At 34.6% G+C, this 19305-nt stretch overlaps 2 protein-coding genes and 1 long non-coding RNA gene across 5 annotated transcripts in view; 2 read left to right on the top strand and 1 right to left on the bottom strand.

Annotated features, from left to right (window-relative positions):
- Window positions 1–19305, top strand: part of dock1 (dedicator of cytokinesis 1) — a 525870-nt gene that overhangs the window by 208367 nt on the left and 298198 nt on the right.
- The window catches only part of insyn2a (inhibitory synaptic factor 2A), a 75102-nt gene that overhangs the window by 22942 nt on the left and 32855 nt on the right, over window positions 1–19305 (bottom strand). The window contains exon 3 of the mRNA XM_002664032.8: window positions 1874–1945. Coding sequence (XP_002664078.2) covers window positions 1874–1945 — 72 coding nt within the window. The remainder of the gene's footprint in view (window positions 1–1873; window positions 1946–19305) is intronic.
- On the top strand, window positions 11844–17478 carry LOC141376878 (uncharacterized). Its single transcript, XR_012388222.1, has 3 exons — window positions 11844–14797; window positions 14875–17168; window positions 17238–17478. It is a non-coding gene; the product is annotated as an uncharacterized lncRNA (long non-coding RNA).

Genomic DNA, 19305 nt, shown 5'->3' with positions numbered 1-19305 from the left:
CACAATTGAGCCATCAGAGCATTTTGATGACCTCTGAACAAGGACCTTTACACACACACTATAGATCTGCCACTGAAGACTTGCTGAATCTCACTCTCTTGCTGTGTTTGCTTTTATTAGTTTTTTTTCTATTTATGATGTCCATTCAGACGTTTTTTTAATTTTTTTATTTGCATAGATCTTGTATAGAACATGTTTATTTAAGGAAACCTATGACATTTAGAAAGGCACCAATAAAACAGTTATTTCTAATTTCTTATTTCTTAAATGAATAATATTGCTTTTTTGTTTTGTGTTTTTATTTTATTGTTGTTGTTGTTATTATTATTTTTATTATTATTATTATTATTATTATTATTATTATTATTATTATTATTATTGTTATTATTATTATTTAATGTTTTTAAATCGTTTTATTTTATTATTATTATTATGTAATGTTTTTATAGTTTTTATTTTATTGCTATTATCATTATTTTATGTTTTAATAGTTTTGTTATAATAAATTATTGTGAGCGTTATTATAATTATTACTATTATTATTATTATTATTATTATCATTATCATTATAATTATTAATATTATCGTTATTATTATTATGTTTTATAGTGTTTGTTTATTATTATTATTATTATTATTATTTTATTATTATTACTTTTTCATATTATTATTGTTTTTTTGTTTTTATATTATATTATTTTTATTGTATTATTATAGGCTTTTATATTATTCATTTATTTATTATTATAATTACTATTATTGTTATTATCATTAGTAGTAGTAGTATTGTCATTGTTGTTTTAGTAGCACGATTGCTGGTCAAGCCTCAGCTGGGTCAGTTGGCATTTCTGTGTGGAGTTTGCATGTTCTCCCCATGTTGTTGTGGGTTTCCCCTACAGTCCAAACACATGCGCTATAGGTGAGCTGAATAAGCTCAATTGGCCATAGTGTATGTGTGTGAGGGAGTATGTATGGGTGTTTCCCAGTGTTGGATTGTGGCTGGAAGGGCATCCGCTGTGTAAAACATATGCTGGATAAGTCGGCGGTTCATTCCGTTGTGGCGACCTGTCATTATTAAAGGGATTAAGCTGAAAAGAGAACGTATGAATGAATTATTATTATTATTATTATTATTATTATTATTATTATTATTATTATTATTATTATTATTATTAATTAATACACATCTTATTTCAATACAAATAAGTATTGTCTTTATTTATTTGTTGGCATTTGAAACCTAAATAATTTTTGTGTGTAGTTTCTAAACACTATAAACAGTGACGGCTGATATGAGGAACCGTATCATCTGCGCTGCTTCTCAAGGTCGTTTTATGCATTTATGCATTTATGTATTTTAAGGCTTTCGGAAAACTTTGCAGCGGATCAAGCTTATCTCAAGTCATTTTGGCATGTACTTCAAGGACGTACGCTTCTTCAAGGATGTTTTCTCATCTGTGTTGATTATTATAAACCATTGGAGAAAGCATGAAATAAAAAATAAATCATCCAGATGTGATGTTGCATATAGCCGGCCGGCATTCTGAGCATTTTTACTTCAGTGGGTTGTCTGTTTTCCCCTGAAGTAACACACCAGTAGGTTGATTCTTTTGCCATAGTTTTGGGTTTACACCTAAAATACCTAATAATGTGCATAATATTTTTCTACTTTTTTTGCAAGATACTAGTATTCAGCTTAATGTGCAGTGTTGAAGGCTTAACTGGGTTATTCTGTAAACTAGGCAAGGGTTAATTAAGTCAGTCATTGGTCAACAGTGGTTTGTTCTGCAGGCTGATGTTGGTCTTCATTAGCTCTGTGTTGTAGCTGCACACTTCCCGCAGCTTTGAATAAAGTCCAGCCACTGTCACTGACCTGTAAATGATGCATGCGCTGTTCCGGCACGTGTCACAGTTCGCCGTGTCCTGGCCTGTGCGATAGGAGAGCCTGCAGGACACAGAACAAAGCAAGAAATGTTTGATCTCAATATGACACTGAACACAGGACACAAGACAAGATACCAGAACACACAACAAAACCCAAACCTCATGAGCATAGGTGAGATTAGGAACGTAGATTGACCGGTAAATCGAGAGCTTTGCCTCTCGACTCAGCTCATTCTTTACCACAACAGACCGATACTGCAACTGCATTACTGCTGCCGCTGCACCAATCTGCCTGTCAATCTCACGCTCCATCCTTCCCTCTTTCATGCACAAAACCCCAAGATACATTACATTTTACATTTAGTCATTTAGCAGACGCTTTTATCCAAAGGGACTTACAAATAAGGACAAGGAAGCAATTTACACAACTATATGAGCAACAATGAATAGGTGCTGTTGGCAAGTTTCAGGTCTGTAACGTCTAAGAAGGAAAGCATTAGTAAATTATTATTTTTTGAGTACAGTTAGTGGTATATCTAGAGGCAATTGCAGATTAGGAAGGAAAGTGGAGACTAAATAGTTGAGTTTTTAGTCGTTTCTTGAAGACAGCGAGTGACTCTGCCGTTCTGATGCAGTTAGGGAGTTCATTCCACCAAATGGGCAGATTGAATGCGAGAGTTCAGGAAAGTGATTGCTTCCCTCTTTGGGATGGAACCACGAGGCGACGTTCATTCACAGAACGCAAGTTTCTGGAGGGCACATAGATCTGCAGAAGTGAGAGCAGATAAGACGGAGCAAAGCCAGAAGTTGCTTTGTAAGCAAACATCAGAGCTTTGAATTTGATGCGAGCAGCAACTGGCAGCCAGTGCAAACGGATGAGCAGCGGAGTGACATGTGCTCTTTTAGGCAAGGCAAGGCAAGGCAAGGCAAGTTTATTTATATAGCACATTTCATACACAGTGGCAATTCAAAGTGCTTTACATAAACAGTAATAAAAGACAAGTTTAGGAACATAAAATGCAGACAATAAAAATTATTAAAAACCGATAAAAACAAATTAAAATGAGTTAAAATAGGTTGTAAAAGAATGAAAAAGAAAATGAAAAACATAATAGTGCAATCTGTCGGACGTAGCACAGTGCTCATACAATAAAGACACAGCTAAACAGATGTGTTTTCAGTCTTGATTTGAATGTGCCTAATGTTGGAGCGCATCTGATCATTTCTGGAAGCTGATTCCAGCAGCGAGGAGCATAGTGGCTGAAGGCAGATTCTCCCTGCTTTGACTGAACTCTTGGAATTTCTAGTTTATATGATCCTAATGATCTGAGTGATCTGTTGGGTTTGTATTCAGTGAGCCTTTAGGTTCATTAAAGGCCACTCGTGCTGCTGCGTTCTGAAGCAGCTGAAGAGACTTGATAAAGTTAGCTGGAAGCCCCGCTAGTAGAGAGATGCAATAGTCCAGTCTGGAGAGAACAAGAGCTTGAACAAGGAGTTGAGCTGCATGTTCAGATAAGAAGGGTCGGACCTTTCTGATGTTATAGAGTGCGAATCTGCACGATCGAGCTGTTCTAGAAATGTGGTCAGAGAAGTTTAGTTTAGGGGTGTATCTAATGTATAGATGCATGAACTCCTACACCTGGGGTAAGGACTTCCCTTAAACCTGGAGATGGCAAACCACCTTTTTCCAGTGGAGCACCATGACCTCGGACTTGGAGGTGCTGATTCTCTCGGCAGCAAACCGCCCCAGTGCATGCTGAAGGCCTATGTTCGATGAAGCCAACAGAACAACATCGTCTGCAAATAACAGATGAGATCCTGTGGTCCCCAAACCGGACCCCCACAGAGTTCATCAAGTCACTCAAATCAATGTTGTGCTGTACTCAATCAGCATTAAGTGACTACAGGTTTTAAAATTCACACAAAAGAGAGGGTGCCTTAACCTTTGCACAGCCTATTTTTCAGTTTCAATGTAATTTCACACATATCAATACTGCTACACTACGTATTTCTGTCTGAAAAGCATGACATTGTCTAGCTTTATTTAGAAACCGAATGGCATTTCGCTGTGATCTTCCCTTATAAAGACAGAGCACACTATTATGGAGCCACAGAGGGGTGTCAAAATTTTTGCCTCTTGTATCTGAGATCTTGTCCTTTCGATCAAGACCCAAAGCTCTTGAGCATAGGTGAGAGCAGGAACGTAGATTGACCGGTAAATTGAGAGCTTTGCCTTTTGGCTCAAAAAGGATGTCAAAATTTTTGCATAAAACTAGATATAGTATGTATATATATTAGGGGTGTAACGATTTATCGTTGTACGATTTATTGCGATGCAAAAATGTCACAATATGCATCGTGGCGTTATGACGGTTTGATTACGATATGACGTCCGTTTTCTCTTATTAGTTGAGCTGTTTGCACGTGAGCTACGTTCCACCTGCTGTCGCACGTAAGTTCAGATTGCAGCAGCAGTAATGTTAGCAGACCAAGAGGAGTGGAGCTGAAAAAGAAGATGGCCCATCCTCTCAAAATCAGACGTCTTGCAACATTTCGGTTGTACAGTCATCGCTTTAGACTCGTCCACTTTTTGACACGCATACTGGGTCAAACATCCTAAGTTTTAAAGTCTTCACAGTGATTTACATACTTTGCACAGCGACATGAATACCTCCTAATGGGGTTGAAAGAGTCACATACTGTATTTATAAGGTACAATTCACCCTAAAATATCATTCTGTCTTCATATAATGTTCCTGCCGCAAAATCACACATGACGTGAGCTGACCGAGAGTTGTTACTACAGAGGGCGGACTTTGATAGACGCGCGCTTATGGCAAGCCGTTTTAGCATTTAAACCTTTGTTCTGACTATCCATAAATATATTTAGAGACATCTCTAATTATATTTTGACTAGTCATAATTATAATTCGACTAGTCAGAATGACAATTAGAGATATCTGCAATTACAATTGTACTAGTACGAAATCAGATTGGAGATATCTGCAAATATATTATGACTAGTCATATTCCTCCATTGACTTCCATTGAAAAATATTTGCAGATATCTCTAAATGAGTTTTGACTATAGTCACAATTGTAATTACAGATATTTCTAAATGAATTTAATTAAATATGAATTAAATACCTGGAAATGTTAATTTTTTTTTTGCACACACAAAAAGCGCAAGTGAACAAGCAAAGCCTTAAGCTCCTACTGTTAAATTCAATTGAATAGAAAGCTTATTTTTTTTGCACCTTTACTTAAATTGTTCCTTAATTTTGTCTCTTTCATTTCAATAATATTTTTAAGAAGTTTTTAAATTGTTTTATTTTCCAGAGACAGGCCTGTTTCATTTATTTTCTTAAAGAAGGTTCAGTTTAACAAGTTGAAACAAGAAATACATAAAAATTTTTTTACTTGGTAAAATTTGCATTTTAGTTTAATTTTCAATTTTTATTCCAAATATCGTGATACATATCGAATCGTGAACATTATAGCGTGATACACATCGTATCGTGAGCTGAGTGTATCGTTACACCCCTAATATATATTGTAGATACATATACAAACACTCCACGGACTGACGTTAACACTGCATTATATTGGATTCTGCATTAGGTTGTGGCCACAATAGCCATGATGGTGGTGTGCTTTTGACCTTCATTACTGTATATAGTGTTCAGGAGCAGGATTTGACCTTGCCGATACGCACATGTGTTTGTTGTACATGTGTTTAGTATGTTGACGGAAGCCTGCGGCCTGCAGATGAACATGAGATCTGATCTGACAGCAGAGATCATGAATGACCAGCGGACACTCCACCGCCGGCATCACTCCTTCATAAAGTCCTCTGGCTTCAACATCCAATCATCTCTGCTGGAGACTGGCTTAATGCCCACCTAAAATAGACCACCAGACCAAACAAGAGGCTGAGCTCAGAGCTTTCTTCCCTTCACTTCTTTTGACCCTTTCCACATTTCCGTGTTTCTCAGCTGCAGAAGTCGTCATAGTTTGGCAAACTTAGAGCGCAGTGAATACAGCAAATCATATTTTTGCAATCCTATTTACTGAAATAATAAAAGAAAAACTCCATGATGGTGTTATCAAGACTTAAAAAAAGGATAGAATTAGCATGAGACTGATGACGGCAGCCTGAAGAGAGAATAATATCAAGTTTACTGTCCTGTCCCCCATAGATGCTACATTACAAGCTTCTCGCATAATTGATAATTTGGGATTTGGCGTTTGATGCAAAAATAATATAATACATACATAAATACATATACATGTACATCTTTTTTTTTTAATTAAAAATATTTTTAAGACATTTTTAATGTAAATATGTGGTTTCTTATTTGTCTTTAATTTAATTTCAGTTTTTAATGTTGATTTGTAAAAGTATAAATATATACATAATATTTGTTAATCTTTATTTTCTATTTAATGTTGATCATAAAAGTATAAAAGAAGAATTTTTAATATATTTTTAAATATATATATATATATATATATATATATATATATATATATATATATATATATATATATATATATATATTCTTTATTGCCATGTTAATATTTGTTAATGTTTTATTTTCTATTTTTAATGTTGATTATAAAAGTAAAAATAAAAATGTTTATACATTTTTAAATACTTATAATACTTATTTACATTTTAATATTTGTTATTGTCTATTTTATATATGTATTGTGGATTGTAAAAGTATAATCTTTTATATATTTGTAAGTATTCATAATACTTATTGATATGTCAATGTTTTTAATGTCTTTTTTATTTTAATGGTGATTATAAAAGTATAAATAAGTATTTCTTATATATCTGTAAATATTTGTAACACTTATTGCTATTTTAATATTTGTTGACATCTTTATTTTCTATTTTTAATGTTGATTATAAGTATAAATATTCATATTTATACTGTGAAATTGTTGATTTTAAAAGTGTGTGCGCGCAAGTGTGTGTGCTCAAGTGTGTTTGTGTGTGTGTGTGTGTTTGTGTGCGTGTGTGTGCGAGTGTGTGTGTGCGTTCGTTCATGCGTGCGTGTGTATGTTAATTACAATAAATTTAATTTTTATTATTTTTATATATTATATTTATAATATATATAATTTTTGTATTTTGCAGTATATTGATTCAAATGACTAAAATGTAAATGAAATAATGACTTTGATAAACTGCAGAGGTCAATTTTCCACATCTAAAGCTGAAAAATCAGAAGTTGAGGTCCCATAATACAATTAATAACTGTAAATAGACAGAAAACTCTTGGAAATCATTTTTTTTACACTGTAAAATCAAGAAGTACCATTAATGTACTGAAATTAGTTCCATTTGATTTACATTTTTTTTACTCAAGGCCCCCAGAATTTCCGATTAAAAGTTTTCATTAAAAGTTTTTGTGATCACCTCCCCCTTTTTGTTTAATTCTAATAATTATTTTCAATTAAATCTATAAATTCAGCACAGCTTCAGCAATAATCTGAAGACGTTTCAGCAGCTCAGAAACCATCGGTCAACTCGTATTCAAGCAGTGAGAGAAACTGAGCAAACCTCTAGTGCAGGAATGTCCATACTTGGTCCTTGAGGGCCGGTGTACTGCGGATTTTAGCTCAAACTTGCCTCAACACACCTTCTAGAAAGCTTAGTAAGAGCGTGATTAGCTAGCTCAGGTGTGTCTTTTTGGGGTTGGAACTAAACTTTGCTGGACACCGGCCCTCCAGGATTGAGTTTGAACACCCCTGCTCTAGAGCGTGATGCTTAAGTGACTATAATGAGATTACAGCATTCCAGTATTCTGCATAATTTATTCAGCATTGCAATTAGAGTTGAGTGACACGGTGGCTCAGTAGTTAGTCAGTTGTCATTTCAGTGTGGAGTTTGCATGTTCTCCCCGTGTTGGTGTGGGTTTCCTCCGGGTGCTCTGGTTTCCCTCACAGTCCAAACATGTATGCCATGGGTGAATTAAATAAACTGAATTGACCATAGTGTATGGGTGTTTCCTAGTACTGGGTTGCAGCTGGAAGCTTTTCTGTTGAGTATGCCGTAATAGTTGGCGGTTCATTCCACTGTATCGCCTCTGATATATCAGCGACTAAGCTAAAGGAAAATGAATGAATGAAAATAAAGCTTCATGCTATAGGACAAAGTGTAATCGGGAATGAGTTGAACTCTGAAGGCCGTTCCTCCATTGTTGGCTGCTGTTTAATAATTAGAGTCTGTCATTGAAGCCATTGCTGAGCTGTCAGGATGAAGGCGACCCATCGAGCCCTCCATGTGTCCTGTAACGGAACGATCGATAACTCTGATGAGGCGTGCTGTCATATCTGTCTGTCTCTCCCGTCCTGTCGATCTGTTTCTCCTCTCAATGCCTCTCATTACTGGAATATTCCGGGTTGAACACAAGTTAAGCTGTATTGACATCAGCTCTGGCATCATGTTGATTAGTACAGAAAATCAATGGGACTCGTACTGCAGTTTGCTAAAGTAAACACTGAAGTCTCTGCGCATGACTTGGTGACTAGGCTTTTATTGTAAGTGTTCGTGGTTTTATATTTGTGCACAGATATTTTGAGTCTGGTGTTTTACTTTCAATTGTCAAATCAGTCTTTTAATTGTTGTTTTATGCACTGATGTAATAATGCTTGTTTAAGTATGAATGTTTTTTTTTAGGGAAATTAGGAATGGATGAACAGATAGGAATAGTTCTCCCCTTAGGAGAATAAAGTTTTAAATAAATATTCGAGAATACATCAGTAATAAATGGAAAAGGAAAAGTGGACGAATGAAAAACAATCAAAATGATTGATTTAAAGACAGAAAGAAAGACAGAATGTAACTGAAAGTGAAAGAAAAAATTAAGTGAAGGAAAAGGCGAGATAAATAGACAAAAATATGGAAATTAAATTGAAAAGGAAGGAAAAGAAAACAAATTACAGAAAAAGAAAGAAAAATAAACAAATAGAGAGAGGAAATAAAGAAATGGAAACAAAAAATGAAGAAAAAAATTTAAGTGAAAAGAAAGAAAATAAATAAGGAGAAATGTAGATGAAATTGAAAAAAAAAAACATGGAAATTAAAGTCAAAGTGAGTGAAATAAAAGAAAAAAGATAAAGAAATAAAAGCAAATGAAAGTGAAAAAATAAAATAAAAAATAAATAAATACAAATGGAAGTCAAAGTTTTAAAAAAAGAAAGAAATAAATGCTAATAAATACATGAAAAAGTGAAGGAAAAATTAAATGAAAAACGATAATGAAAGTGAAAAAAATTTGAAAAGTGAAAGAGAAAAGAAAAAGAAAATTAAACTGAAAAAGAAAGAAAGAAATTAAGAAAGAAAGAAGGAAAGAAAGAAGGAAATGTAAGTGAAAGCTAAATATTATTGAAAATGAAAAAGAAATGGAATTGGAAGTGAAAGAAAAGAAAAAAGAATTGAAAAGAAAAAGGAAAGAAAAAAATGCAAGTGAATGTGATAGAGAGAAAAAAGGAAGTAAAGAGATAGAAAAGAAAGAGAGACAGAAATAAAAAAGAAAGACATTTGAATTGATAAAGAAAGAGATGTATTTCATGTATAATCAATATAGGGAAATTAATTGAAGGAAAGAAAGATTAAAATAGAAAGATGAACGGAAATAGGAAATGAAAAAAGAAAATTAAAATCTATGAAAACAAAAGAGAACAGAGAAATAAATTAAAATGTTATGTAATGTGCATTTATCGTGTATGGCCATACATCCAAAGCGCTTCGCAATCATGAGGGGGTCTCTCCACTCCACCACCAGTGTGAAGCATCCACTTGGATGATGCGACGGCAGCCACAGGACAACGGCACTAGTGCACTCACCACACACCAGAGAGACAGTAATAGAGGCAATTCAGTGGATGGGGATGATTGGGAGGCCATGATGGTTAAGGGCCGATGGTGGAAATTTGGCCAGGACATCGAGGTTATACACCCACTCTTTTACGAGAAGTGCCATGGAGTGCAATGACCACAGAGAGTCTTTCTCATCCAAAAGACGGCACCCACTGACAGTATCGTGTCCCCTTCACTTTACTAGGGCATTAGGACTCCGCACTAACCGCACTAACACCACTTCCAACAGCAATCTAGTTTTCCCATGTGGTCTCCCATCCAGGTACTGATAAGGCTCAGCCCTGGTTAGCTTCCGTGACTAACTGGTTTCGGGCTGCAGAAAGCATATGGCTGTGGTGATGATACAAACCAAAGGAATGAACAAGAGAAAACATGAAAAGTGTGTGTGTGTGTGTGTGTGTGTGTGTGTGTGTGTGTGTGTGTGTGTGTGTGTGTGTGTGTGTGTGTGTGTGTGTTTAAAGTGAGTGTTCAGATGGATGTTTAGTGTGAACTGTCCCGACTCTCAGTGACTCAGAGCAGCTCCTCTAATGTCCCGCTGTCAGAGATCGGCCCACTCGAACATTACTGCCTGCTCAAAAGGTCAAACTGCTGGAGAAACAGCGGCCCACCGACCAACGGTTCCCCTAATGAGAGCATGTGAAGAGCTGTTTGCTGATGCGTGGGGTTTATCTCAGGACTAATGGGGACAGTGATTTATAGTGCTGTTTCTGGAGCTTTCCGGGCCCGGACTGGAGAAACAAGACTCCAGTGATCAGAACTAACTGCTGTAGAGATGCCTACGATTCCTTGATGATTGGTTAGATTCATCTTATTGATGACTGATTAAAGATCTTGTGAAGTGCTCTAAAATGGGCTTTGTTTTTGCTTGATGTTTGACGTAATCTCGACTGAAACTAAAAGCGAGAAAAAGAAAAAAATTGTAAAGAAAAAATTAGATATAGAATGAAAGAAAAAGAAATGAAAGTGAACTAATGTAGAGACACAGATGATTCATTGATGATCGAGTTATTTTGATGATCTTTTCATCTTATTGATGAGCGATTAACGGACCCGTGAAGTTTTTTTTTATCATCTCAACTGAAGCATCAAGCGACAAGAGAGAAAAACAGATATAACAAGAAAAGTAAAAAAATAGAAATTAAAAAGGAAAATAAGAACAAGAGTGAAAAAAAGAAAAGAAAATGTAAATGGAAGTAAAAAGAAAGTGAAAGAAAAAAGAAATCGAGAAAATGAAAGATATAAAGAGAAAATGACATTTAAAGTAAAAATGAAAAAGAAACAAGAAAAGAAAATTTAAATTGAAGTAAAAAGGAAAAAGCGAATGAAAGATGAAAATGAAATTGAAATTGAAAAGAAAAATGTCAATGAAAGTAAAAAAGAAAGAAAAAGAGAAAAATATAAAGAGAAAACGAAAGAAAACCAAATAAAAAAGAAAATGAGAAAAAAGAAATAAAGGAAAATGTAAGTAAAAGTGAAGTACTGTAGACATGCTGATGATTGAGTTATTTTAAACATGCATTAGTTAATAATGCATGAATATAATAATAATAATAATAATAATATTAATAATAATAATAATAATAATAATAAAATAAAAGATTATTATTAATTTCAGAGCTGAATATAAAAAGAAAATGATTAAATGATTACAAAATGAATTGAACATGCTTGAGTTTAATAGTAATAATAATAATAATTATATATATATATATATATATATATATATATATATATATATATATATATATATATATATATATATATATATATGCTGGATAACTTTTTCAGATAATTATATGAAAATGCTTGTGGAAAAAAGGAAGTAAAAATCAAAGGATGAAAACAGAAATAATTAAAAAAAAAACCTGAAAGGAAAAAATTGTTAAACAAGTTTGTAGAAAAATAATCAAAAATGATCAAAGAATGAATCAAAGTGAAAGGATGTATAAGTGCAAAAGAAAGAAAGAAAGAAAAATAATGAATCAGAAAATGGAATCAGGTGGAATAAATCATAAAGAAATATATACATTAGGAAAAAAGAAGACTTAAAGAAATAAGGATGAGAAAAAAGAAAAAGTGAATGAAAGAATTGAAGAATAAATGCGAAAAAAAAAACCTTGGAAAAAAAAAAACTTGAAAAAAAAAAGAATGAATCAAAGAATAAACCAAAAAGAAAAAGAAAGTAAAAAATTACAGAAATAATGAACCGGAAAGAAAGAGAAAGTATTAGAAAGAAAGTAAACGGAAAAAACAAAGAAAAAAGAATGAAGAATCAGAAAGAATGCAAGAGGATCTGAAAGAATCAGAAATAATGACATAACGAATCAGCTGTAATGATTCACACAGGGCGTCAGCATCAACGCTTTAATTCACTTTTAATTGGTGTTGTCAGACATTGCTGAACACTGCAGAAGTTGGGAGTTTCTCAACTTTTGAAGCACCAATGGACGGGTCAGCCAATCAAAAGCCTTCATGCCCCATCAATTGCGGACTAATTTCATTGGCTGACACTGCTATGACAATAGCGATTGCCCCAACTTCAGAAACGCCCTCTGTCAAGCGTTGACGCTGAAGCCCTGAGTGAATCGGGTGTAAGACAGAAAAAGAAAGACAGAAAAAAGAGAAAGAAAGAATAAGAATGGCATAACAAATCAGCAGTGATAGGAAAAATAGAAAGAGAGAACAAATAAAAGTAAAACAACTAGAAATAATGCAAGATCATCTGAAAGAATAAGAAAGAATGACATAATCAGAAAGATTCAGAAGCAAGAATCAGAAAGAAAATAACTCACGTGGTTCATTTCTTTATGCGCATTTAAGTATACCACTAATAACACACTAACAAAAACAATCTACTCTCAAGAACACGCATAGAAATGCAAAAAAAAAATAAATAAATAAATGATTATTAAAGAAAAAACCTTTGCATTTGTATCCCACTCTTACAGTAAAGAAAGTGATCTGCTCTCATGAACAAACGTTTTCCCAATTGAACTTTGATACTAGTCATTACTTTTAATCCTGAAATGGTTCTATTATATTTGAACACAATCCCGCTAGCTTTTTTACTAGCCTATGTGTCTGACAATGAGCCACTAAAGCCATTGCACACCGCATTATGAACAATAATCAATCAATCAATTGATCATCAGTTTCAGTGAATATGACTGACTGAATATGTGGACTCTGCTGTACTGAGCCCTGTGGAGCAGCTGGCACACTGCAGGATTTAATGTGCTGGAATGTGGGGAGGAACTCAATTATGTCGGATCCCGAAAGAGAGCGGAGACGTTTGGGGACATGAGTTGAATTCTCCTACAAAGGCAAGCCGGAGTTATTGTGCGGCATATTTGTGCAGATTGCAGTGATTAGCATTTAAAGAGATGCACGGAGAAACACTCACTGTCAGAAGTAATTATTTTCAAAGCTTCAGGTGACAAATATGTGGCCACTCGTTTTTAGTGTGGGGTGACGGCTTCTGCGTTCCAACCATTATTTAGCTCAGAAAATGATCATTTGTTCTAGGCAGCTCATATTTCTGGAAGGCCTGCTTATGATTATATGTAGATGTTGCAACGTTGTAGATGTGTTGTGTTACTTTGCATTATGTTATGTGATGTTGCGTTGTTATGTACACTACGTGGCAAAAGTCTTGTCGTCGATCCCAGTTGCAAGAGCAGCAAATAATAACTTGACTTCTAGTTGATAATTTGAAAAAGTAGTAGTAGGTCGATATTTCTGATGAATCATCTTATGAACTGCATCCCAATCATCACACATACTGCTGACGACCTATTGGAACCTGCATGGACCCAAGATTCTCACAGAAATCAGTCAATTTTGGCGAAGGAAAAAATATGGTTTAGGTTTACATTCAGTATGGGGGCGTGCGAGAGATCTGCAGAGTGGATGAACATCAACAGCCTGAGGTATCAAGACATTTGTGCTGCCATTACAGTACATTACAAACCAGAGGAGAGGGACAATTCTCCAGCAGGATAGCGCTCCTTCTCATACTTCAGCCTTCACATCAAAGTTCCTGAAAGCAAAGAAGGTCAAGGTGCTCCAGGATTGGCCAGCCCAGTCACCAGAAATGAATGTTATTGAGCATGTCTGGGGTAAGATGGAGGAGGAGGCATTGAAGATGAATCCAAAGAGTCTTGATGAACTCTGGGAGTCCTGCGGGAACTCTTTCTTTGCCATTCCAGATGACTTTATTAATCAAAATTATTGATTAATTATTATTAAGCAAAGTCAGACCTTACTGTCCTAATGAAATAATTGAAAATCAAGGCATGATCATATTTTATTGTGGTAAAATCAGCGTAATCTAGAGGCCTTTGCCTTTCATATAAGCCACTTCTGATACCAAATGATTAACTAAAAGTTATTATTTTTGTTCCTAAAACTTGGATAGGCGACAAGACTTTTTAATGTGTATATTTACTACATGTATTGTAAATTGTATATTCATGTAAATTCTACATGAATGCATGAATCAAAAAAGAATCAGAAAGAATTAATCAAAAGAAAGAAAATAAATAAAGGAAAATTATGAATGCATAAATCAAAGAATGAATCAGAAAAAATTCTATAAATGTATTATAAAAATGAATAAAAAACAATGAATAAAAAAAAGTCAGAAAAACATAAATAAATAATCTAAAAGAATCAGAAATAGTAAAGAAAAAATATTAAGCGAATCAAAAAATGATTTAGAAAACAGAATCAGAAAGAATTTAAAAGAATCAGAAAGAAATTGAAATAGTAAATTAAGGAAATACAGAATATGAGTACAGAATCAGAAATAATCTAAAAGAATCAGAAAGAAAAATAGTAAATGAATCAAAGAATGAATCACAAACAGAGTCAGAAAGAATTTAAAAGAATCAGAAAAAAATAGTAAATGAATCAAAGAAGGAATCGGAAAACAGAATGATAAGTAGTTTAAAAGAATCAGAAAGAAAGAAAAATAGGAAATGAATCAAAGAAGGAATCGGAAAACAGAATGATAAGTAGTTTAAAAGAATCAGAAAGAAAGAAAAATAGGAAATGAATCAAAGAAGGAATCGGAAAACAGAATGATAAGTAGTTTAAAAGAATCAGAAAGAAAGAAAAATAGGAAATAAATCAAAGAATGAATCGGAATACAAAATCAGAAAGAGTTTACAAGAATCAGAAAGAAAAATAGTAAATTAATGAAAAACAAAATCAGAATACAGAATCAGAAAGAATTCAAAAGAATCAGAAAGAAAAATAATAAATCAATCAAAGAATAATTCAGAATACAATATCAGAAAGAATGAAAAATGGTAAATGAATCAAAGAACAAATCGAAATACAGAATCAGAAAGAATTCAAAAGAATCAGAAAGTGATAAAAATAGTAAATTAATGAAAGAATGAATCACAAAAAAGAATCAGAAAAAACAATAGTAAAGGAATCAAATAATGAATCACAATACAGAATCACAAATAATTCAAAAGAATCATAAAGAAAAATAGTAAACGAATTAAAAAATGAATTAGAATACAGAATTAAAAAGAATTCAAAAGAATCAGAAGAAAAGAGTAAATGAATCAAAGAATGAATCAGCATACAGAATCAGAATAAATTTCAAAGAGTCAGTTTAGAATCATCTAATTTAGTATTTATTATGTACAAACAATTCCTGTTTATTTTATGTCTTATACTGCCTAATTTATCATGTTTTAAAGCAAGTCTTTTTGTTTTTGATCATTCACTTATTCATGGCACACATTTGCCTGTGATTCATGCAGTTTAGATACACAACTGCTAGCATTCCTTTTGATTCTGTAGCATATTTTTAGTCAGACGCCTCTGTGCATTTTTGAATGTGTTGGAAGAGACTACTACATCATGCCAGCGGTAATGTAACAGATGTAATTATGAATACATTCACCTGCGTCCTCCAGTCACACAGTCTTTTGTCACAGGAATGACACTTCTGAGTGTGTGGAATGAGACTAATGTTGCGTATCCACACAGACGTTAACCGTTTCTGCACTCAATGCTTTTTTTAGGGGGAGCTGGGGAATTGAAAACTCCTCGCACTACTTCGAGAATACATTAAAATATTACTTTATATCTAAAAAAAAGCGCCTCTAAGGTGTTTGCGGAAGTAATGTTACACGATTCCTCATATTTTGTGAGCCGTTAGACACTTAAATAAGGGCTGAGACTTGACCAATTCTCAATTTAATTATTGATGCATCAGCGAATGCGTTTACCTTATGCAAACTATGTTGTTTTGCTCAGCCTGTGGTGTATTGTCCCAGGATTCTCTGAGTTTGTGGTTGAGCGGATCTCTAATCATCCTCACGATGATGATGATGATGATGTTGTCAAGTCTTCTGATCATCCTCTGGATCAGTTGTTTATCAAACTCTCTTGCTGTGTGACCTTAATTGTGCTTCAAATATATACAGTAGACGTGCAGGTAATTAATGCTGTTTTTAATCACTATACTGGCAGGGTTCCACTGTTTGCATCTCCAGGGAAATATGTGGATGAATATGCAAGGGATTGAGCAGAATTTAACCTTACGATAGTCTCAAACATTAGATTGAGTCTCGTAATATTCCAGCGTTTCTCCAAACTGCAGACCTCACAAGGGGCTCACTTAATGTTGTATAGTTTTGCATGTAAATGCTGAAATAATCAGTGCGTTACGCTTAGCTGGGTGGGAGAAAGCCAAATGTGCTGAATATCCTAAAGTGAGACTTCAGGCTGATTTGCATGATGTCCTGCTGTGGGAACGAGCTGCTTTGTCATTGATTGACTCTGACTGTAAATACTCCACTGTTACGCGTGCAAACAATGATTTAATATCATCTCTTCAGCCTTTTTCTTTCTGCTTCCAGACTTGCTTCGTATTCTACGTTTGATCTTTTTCTTCTCTTTAAAAAGGGTTCGTCATTGCTTAATGTTCCTGCCCCGATTTGGAGCCGATTCAATTGTTAGATTAAAGAGGTGCTCTTGAAAGTAGAAGGCTTTTGGCATCACTAAACGAGCGGTATTTAGAGGGCCTCTAGCAAATTTCTTATGTTGAGTCCAAGGTGATAAAAGTCAATATAAAAAAAAGAGCACCGGTCTTAAAGTCTTGCTAACCAACCAAAGAAGCACTTATCAATCCTAATTAGACCTAGTATTGCAGTCTGATTGAGAGCCAAGCAGTATGTGGGACTGTGTATTCTTGGTTTAAATAGGTGTTTTTGTCTCGTGCACGAATGCAACAGAGTAGCAAGGCGTTCCACCTTTTGGGTAACTTTCTGAACTATGTACATTATGGTGTGTTGGTGCTTCTGCTTGGTGCAATCATGTTCTCAAAGATCAACTAGTGTAGCCATCTTTATCTGATCAGGGGTCTGTACTAGAGATCTGCGCAGGACTAAATTTTGAATCCCACTCCTGCCCGCACCCGCCAGGTTTTAGGCCGAACCCGACCGCTCCCGCTTACATTCAGCAATTGTTGTCCCGCTGCCCGAGATGCCCTGTTTTCTACCCGCCGCACCCGATCCCGCTAAAGAGCAGGGGGGAGAACAAAACCGAAAACCAACCAGCTATACAGAGTCCAGACAGCCTATAAGAAGCTGTCTGTATAAACACACCATTGACAAAACGGGTTGGAGATATTCAATGGAGAATGCTCCATGGTATTGTTCCTGTAAATGCTAAACTAAACTAAAACAATTTCAAAATATAGAAACTAATATAAACTAGTACATCTGCCTCTAAAAACTGATTAAAACTAACTGAATTTGAAAACAAAAAGCCAAAATGAAATAAAAACTAAAATTATTGAAAAAATCCCAAACTTTTATAACATTGCATGGGACTGAAGCAATGCTGAAATACTTTCTTGCATCTTTTATATACATACAATATATACATATTTAGGGCAACTTCAAAAAGAATATAAATGCAATGAGTTGCAGATATTTGGGAGAACCTGTGGGGAAATGCAATTCTGCAGGCAATGTTCAGTTCTAATGAAAACAGTACTGCCCTTAAAGACTTGCTTATCAATTATACACACACTTAATCATCTTAATTAAACTTTTATACAAGTATAGCTGTTAAAATGGTTCATTTATATTATTTATAAATCTTAACAGCCAAAGTAATGTCTCATTAGTTCAACTGTGTGATAAATGTGAACTACAGTATAGATTGTTTCTCGTCATATTCTGTAGTTGGGTTGCAAAATTGTTAGAAATTTTTAGATCATGTCGATGTTTTAACTGACTGAAATAATGATTGCTGACTACATATTTTTGGTATGTTGAGTCATGGGAGGATTGACACAAAAGATCAGGTTTGCGTTCAAGATCCGAACTTACCATCACTACTGTGTATTTAACCTCAGAAGCGGCCTTGCACACGTATTGTACTTAAGGTTGCTGTCTTGTGGGCCGTTGTATTTGATTTTGAGTATTGGTAGATGGTAGCTGATAGTGGTCATGTGTTCTCCGTATACATGTTTAAAAATATAAATATTTAATATATTTTAATATAACTTAATAAATGTATATAAATATCCTTATTTACAAAACAACAACAAAAACTGAAACTAATAAAAACTAAACTAAAACAATTTCAAAATATAGAAACTAATATAAACTAGTACATCTGCATCTAAAAACTGATTTAAACTAACTGAATTTGAAAACAAAAAGTCAAAATGAAATAAAAACTAAAATGAGTTGTGGATCTTCTGTAAATCTTGTGTGGGAATGCATTTCTAACTAACAAAAAAAATGCATTTGTTCATCATAATTGGACGTACAAGGACATTTCAGAACTAGAGTATGTGGGACTGAATCAGTGTTTTCTGTGTTCAAACAGTTTCCTGAATCCAATGCATAAATGCATAGCAAACCAAAGTAATCCATCTTTAGGTCAGCTTTCTGAACAATCTACATTATGGCTTGTTGGCGCTTTCAACACATTGCAGCTGGCATGAATTATGAGTGCTTGAGGAAACCTGTGTGGAAATACAATTCTGCTTGGTGCAGTTCTTTTGGCACCATTTGCTTTTTAGGAAACAGTGCTTCCTTGCTAACCAACCAAACTGCACCTATCCATCCTCTTTAGGCCTACTGTTGCAGTCTGTTTGAGAGCCAATGAGTACAGGCTGCTGATGTAATATTTTCTAAGAGGAACTAACTTCTTTTCGGCTTAATCCCTTTATTAATCTGGGGTCACCACAGCGGAATGAACCGCCAACTTATCCAGCACATGTTTTACGCAGCAGATGCCCTTCCAAAACCTATTCATACACACTCATTCACACTCATACACTACGAACAATTTAGCCTATCCAATTCACCTGTACCACATGTCTTTGGACTGTGGGGAGCACTCGGAGGAAACCCACGCGAACGCAGGGAGACCATGCAAACCTCACACAGAAACGCCAACTGACCCAGCCGATGCTCGAACCAGCGACCTTCTTTCTGTGAGGTGACAGCACTACCTACTGCGCAACTGCGTCGCACAA

This window comes from Danio rerio, chromosome 12 (genome assembly GCF_049306965.1).
Source record: "Danio rerio strain Tuebingen ecotype United States chromosome 12, GRCz12tu, whole genome shotgun sequence".
In the NCBI taxonomy this organism is placed as follows: domain Eukaryota; kingdom Metazoa; phylum Chordata; class Actinopteri; order Cypriniformes; family Danionidae; genus Danio; species Danio rerio.
Note: the sequence above shows the minus strand (reverse complement) of the source record. Positions and strands in the feature narration are given on the sequence as shown.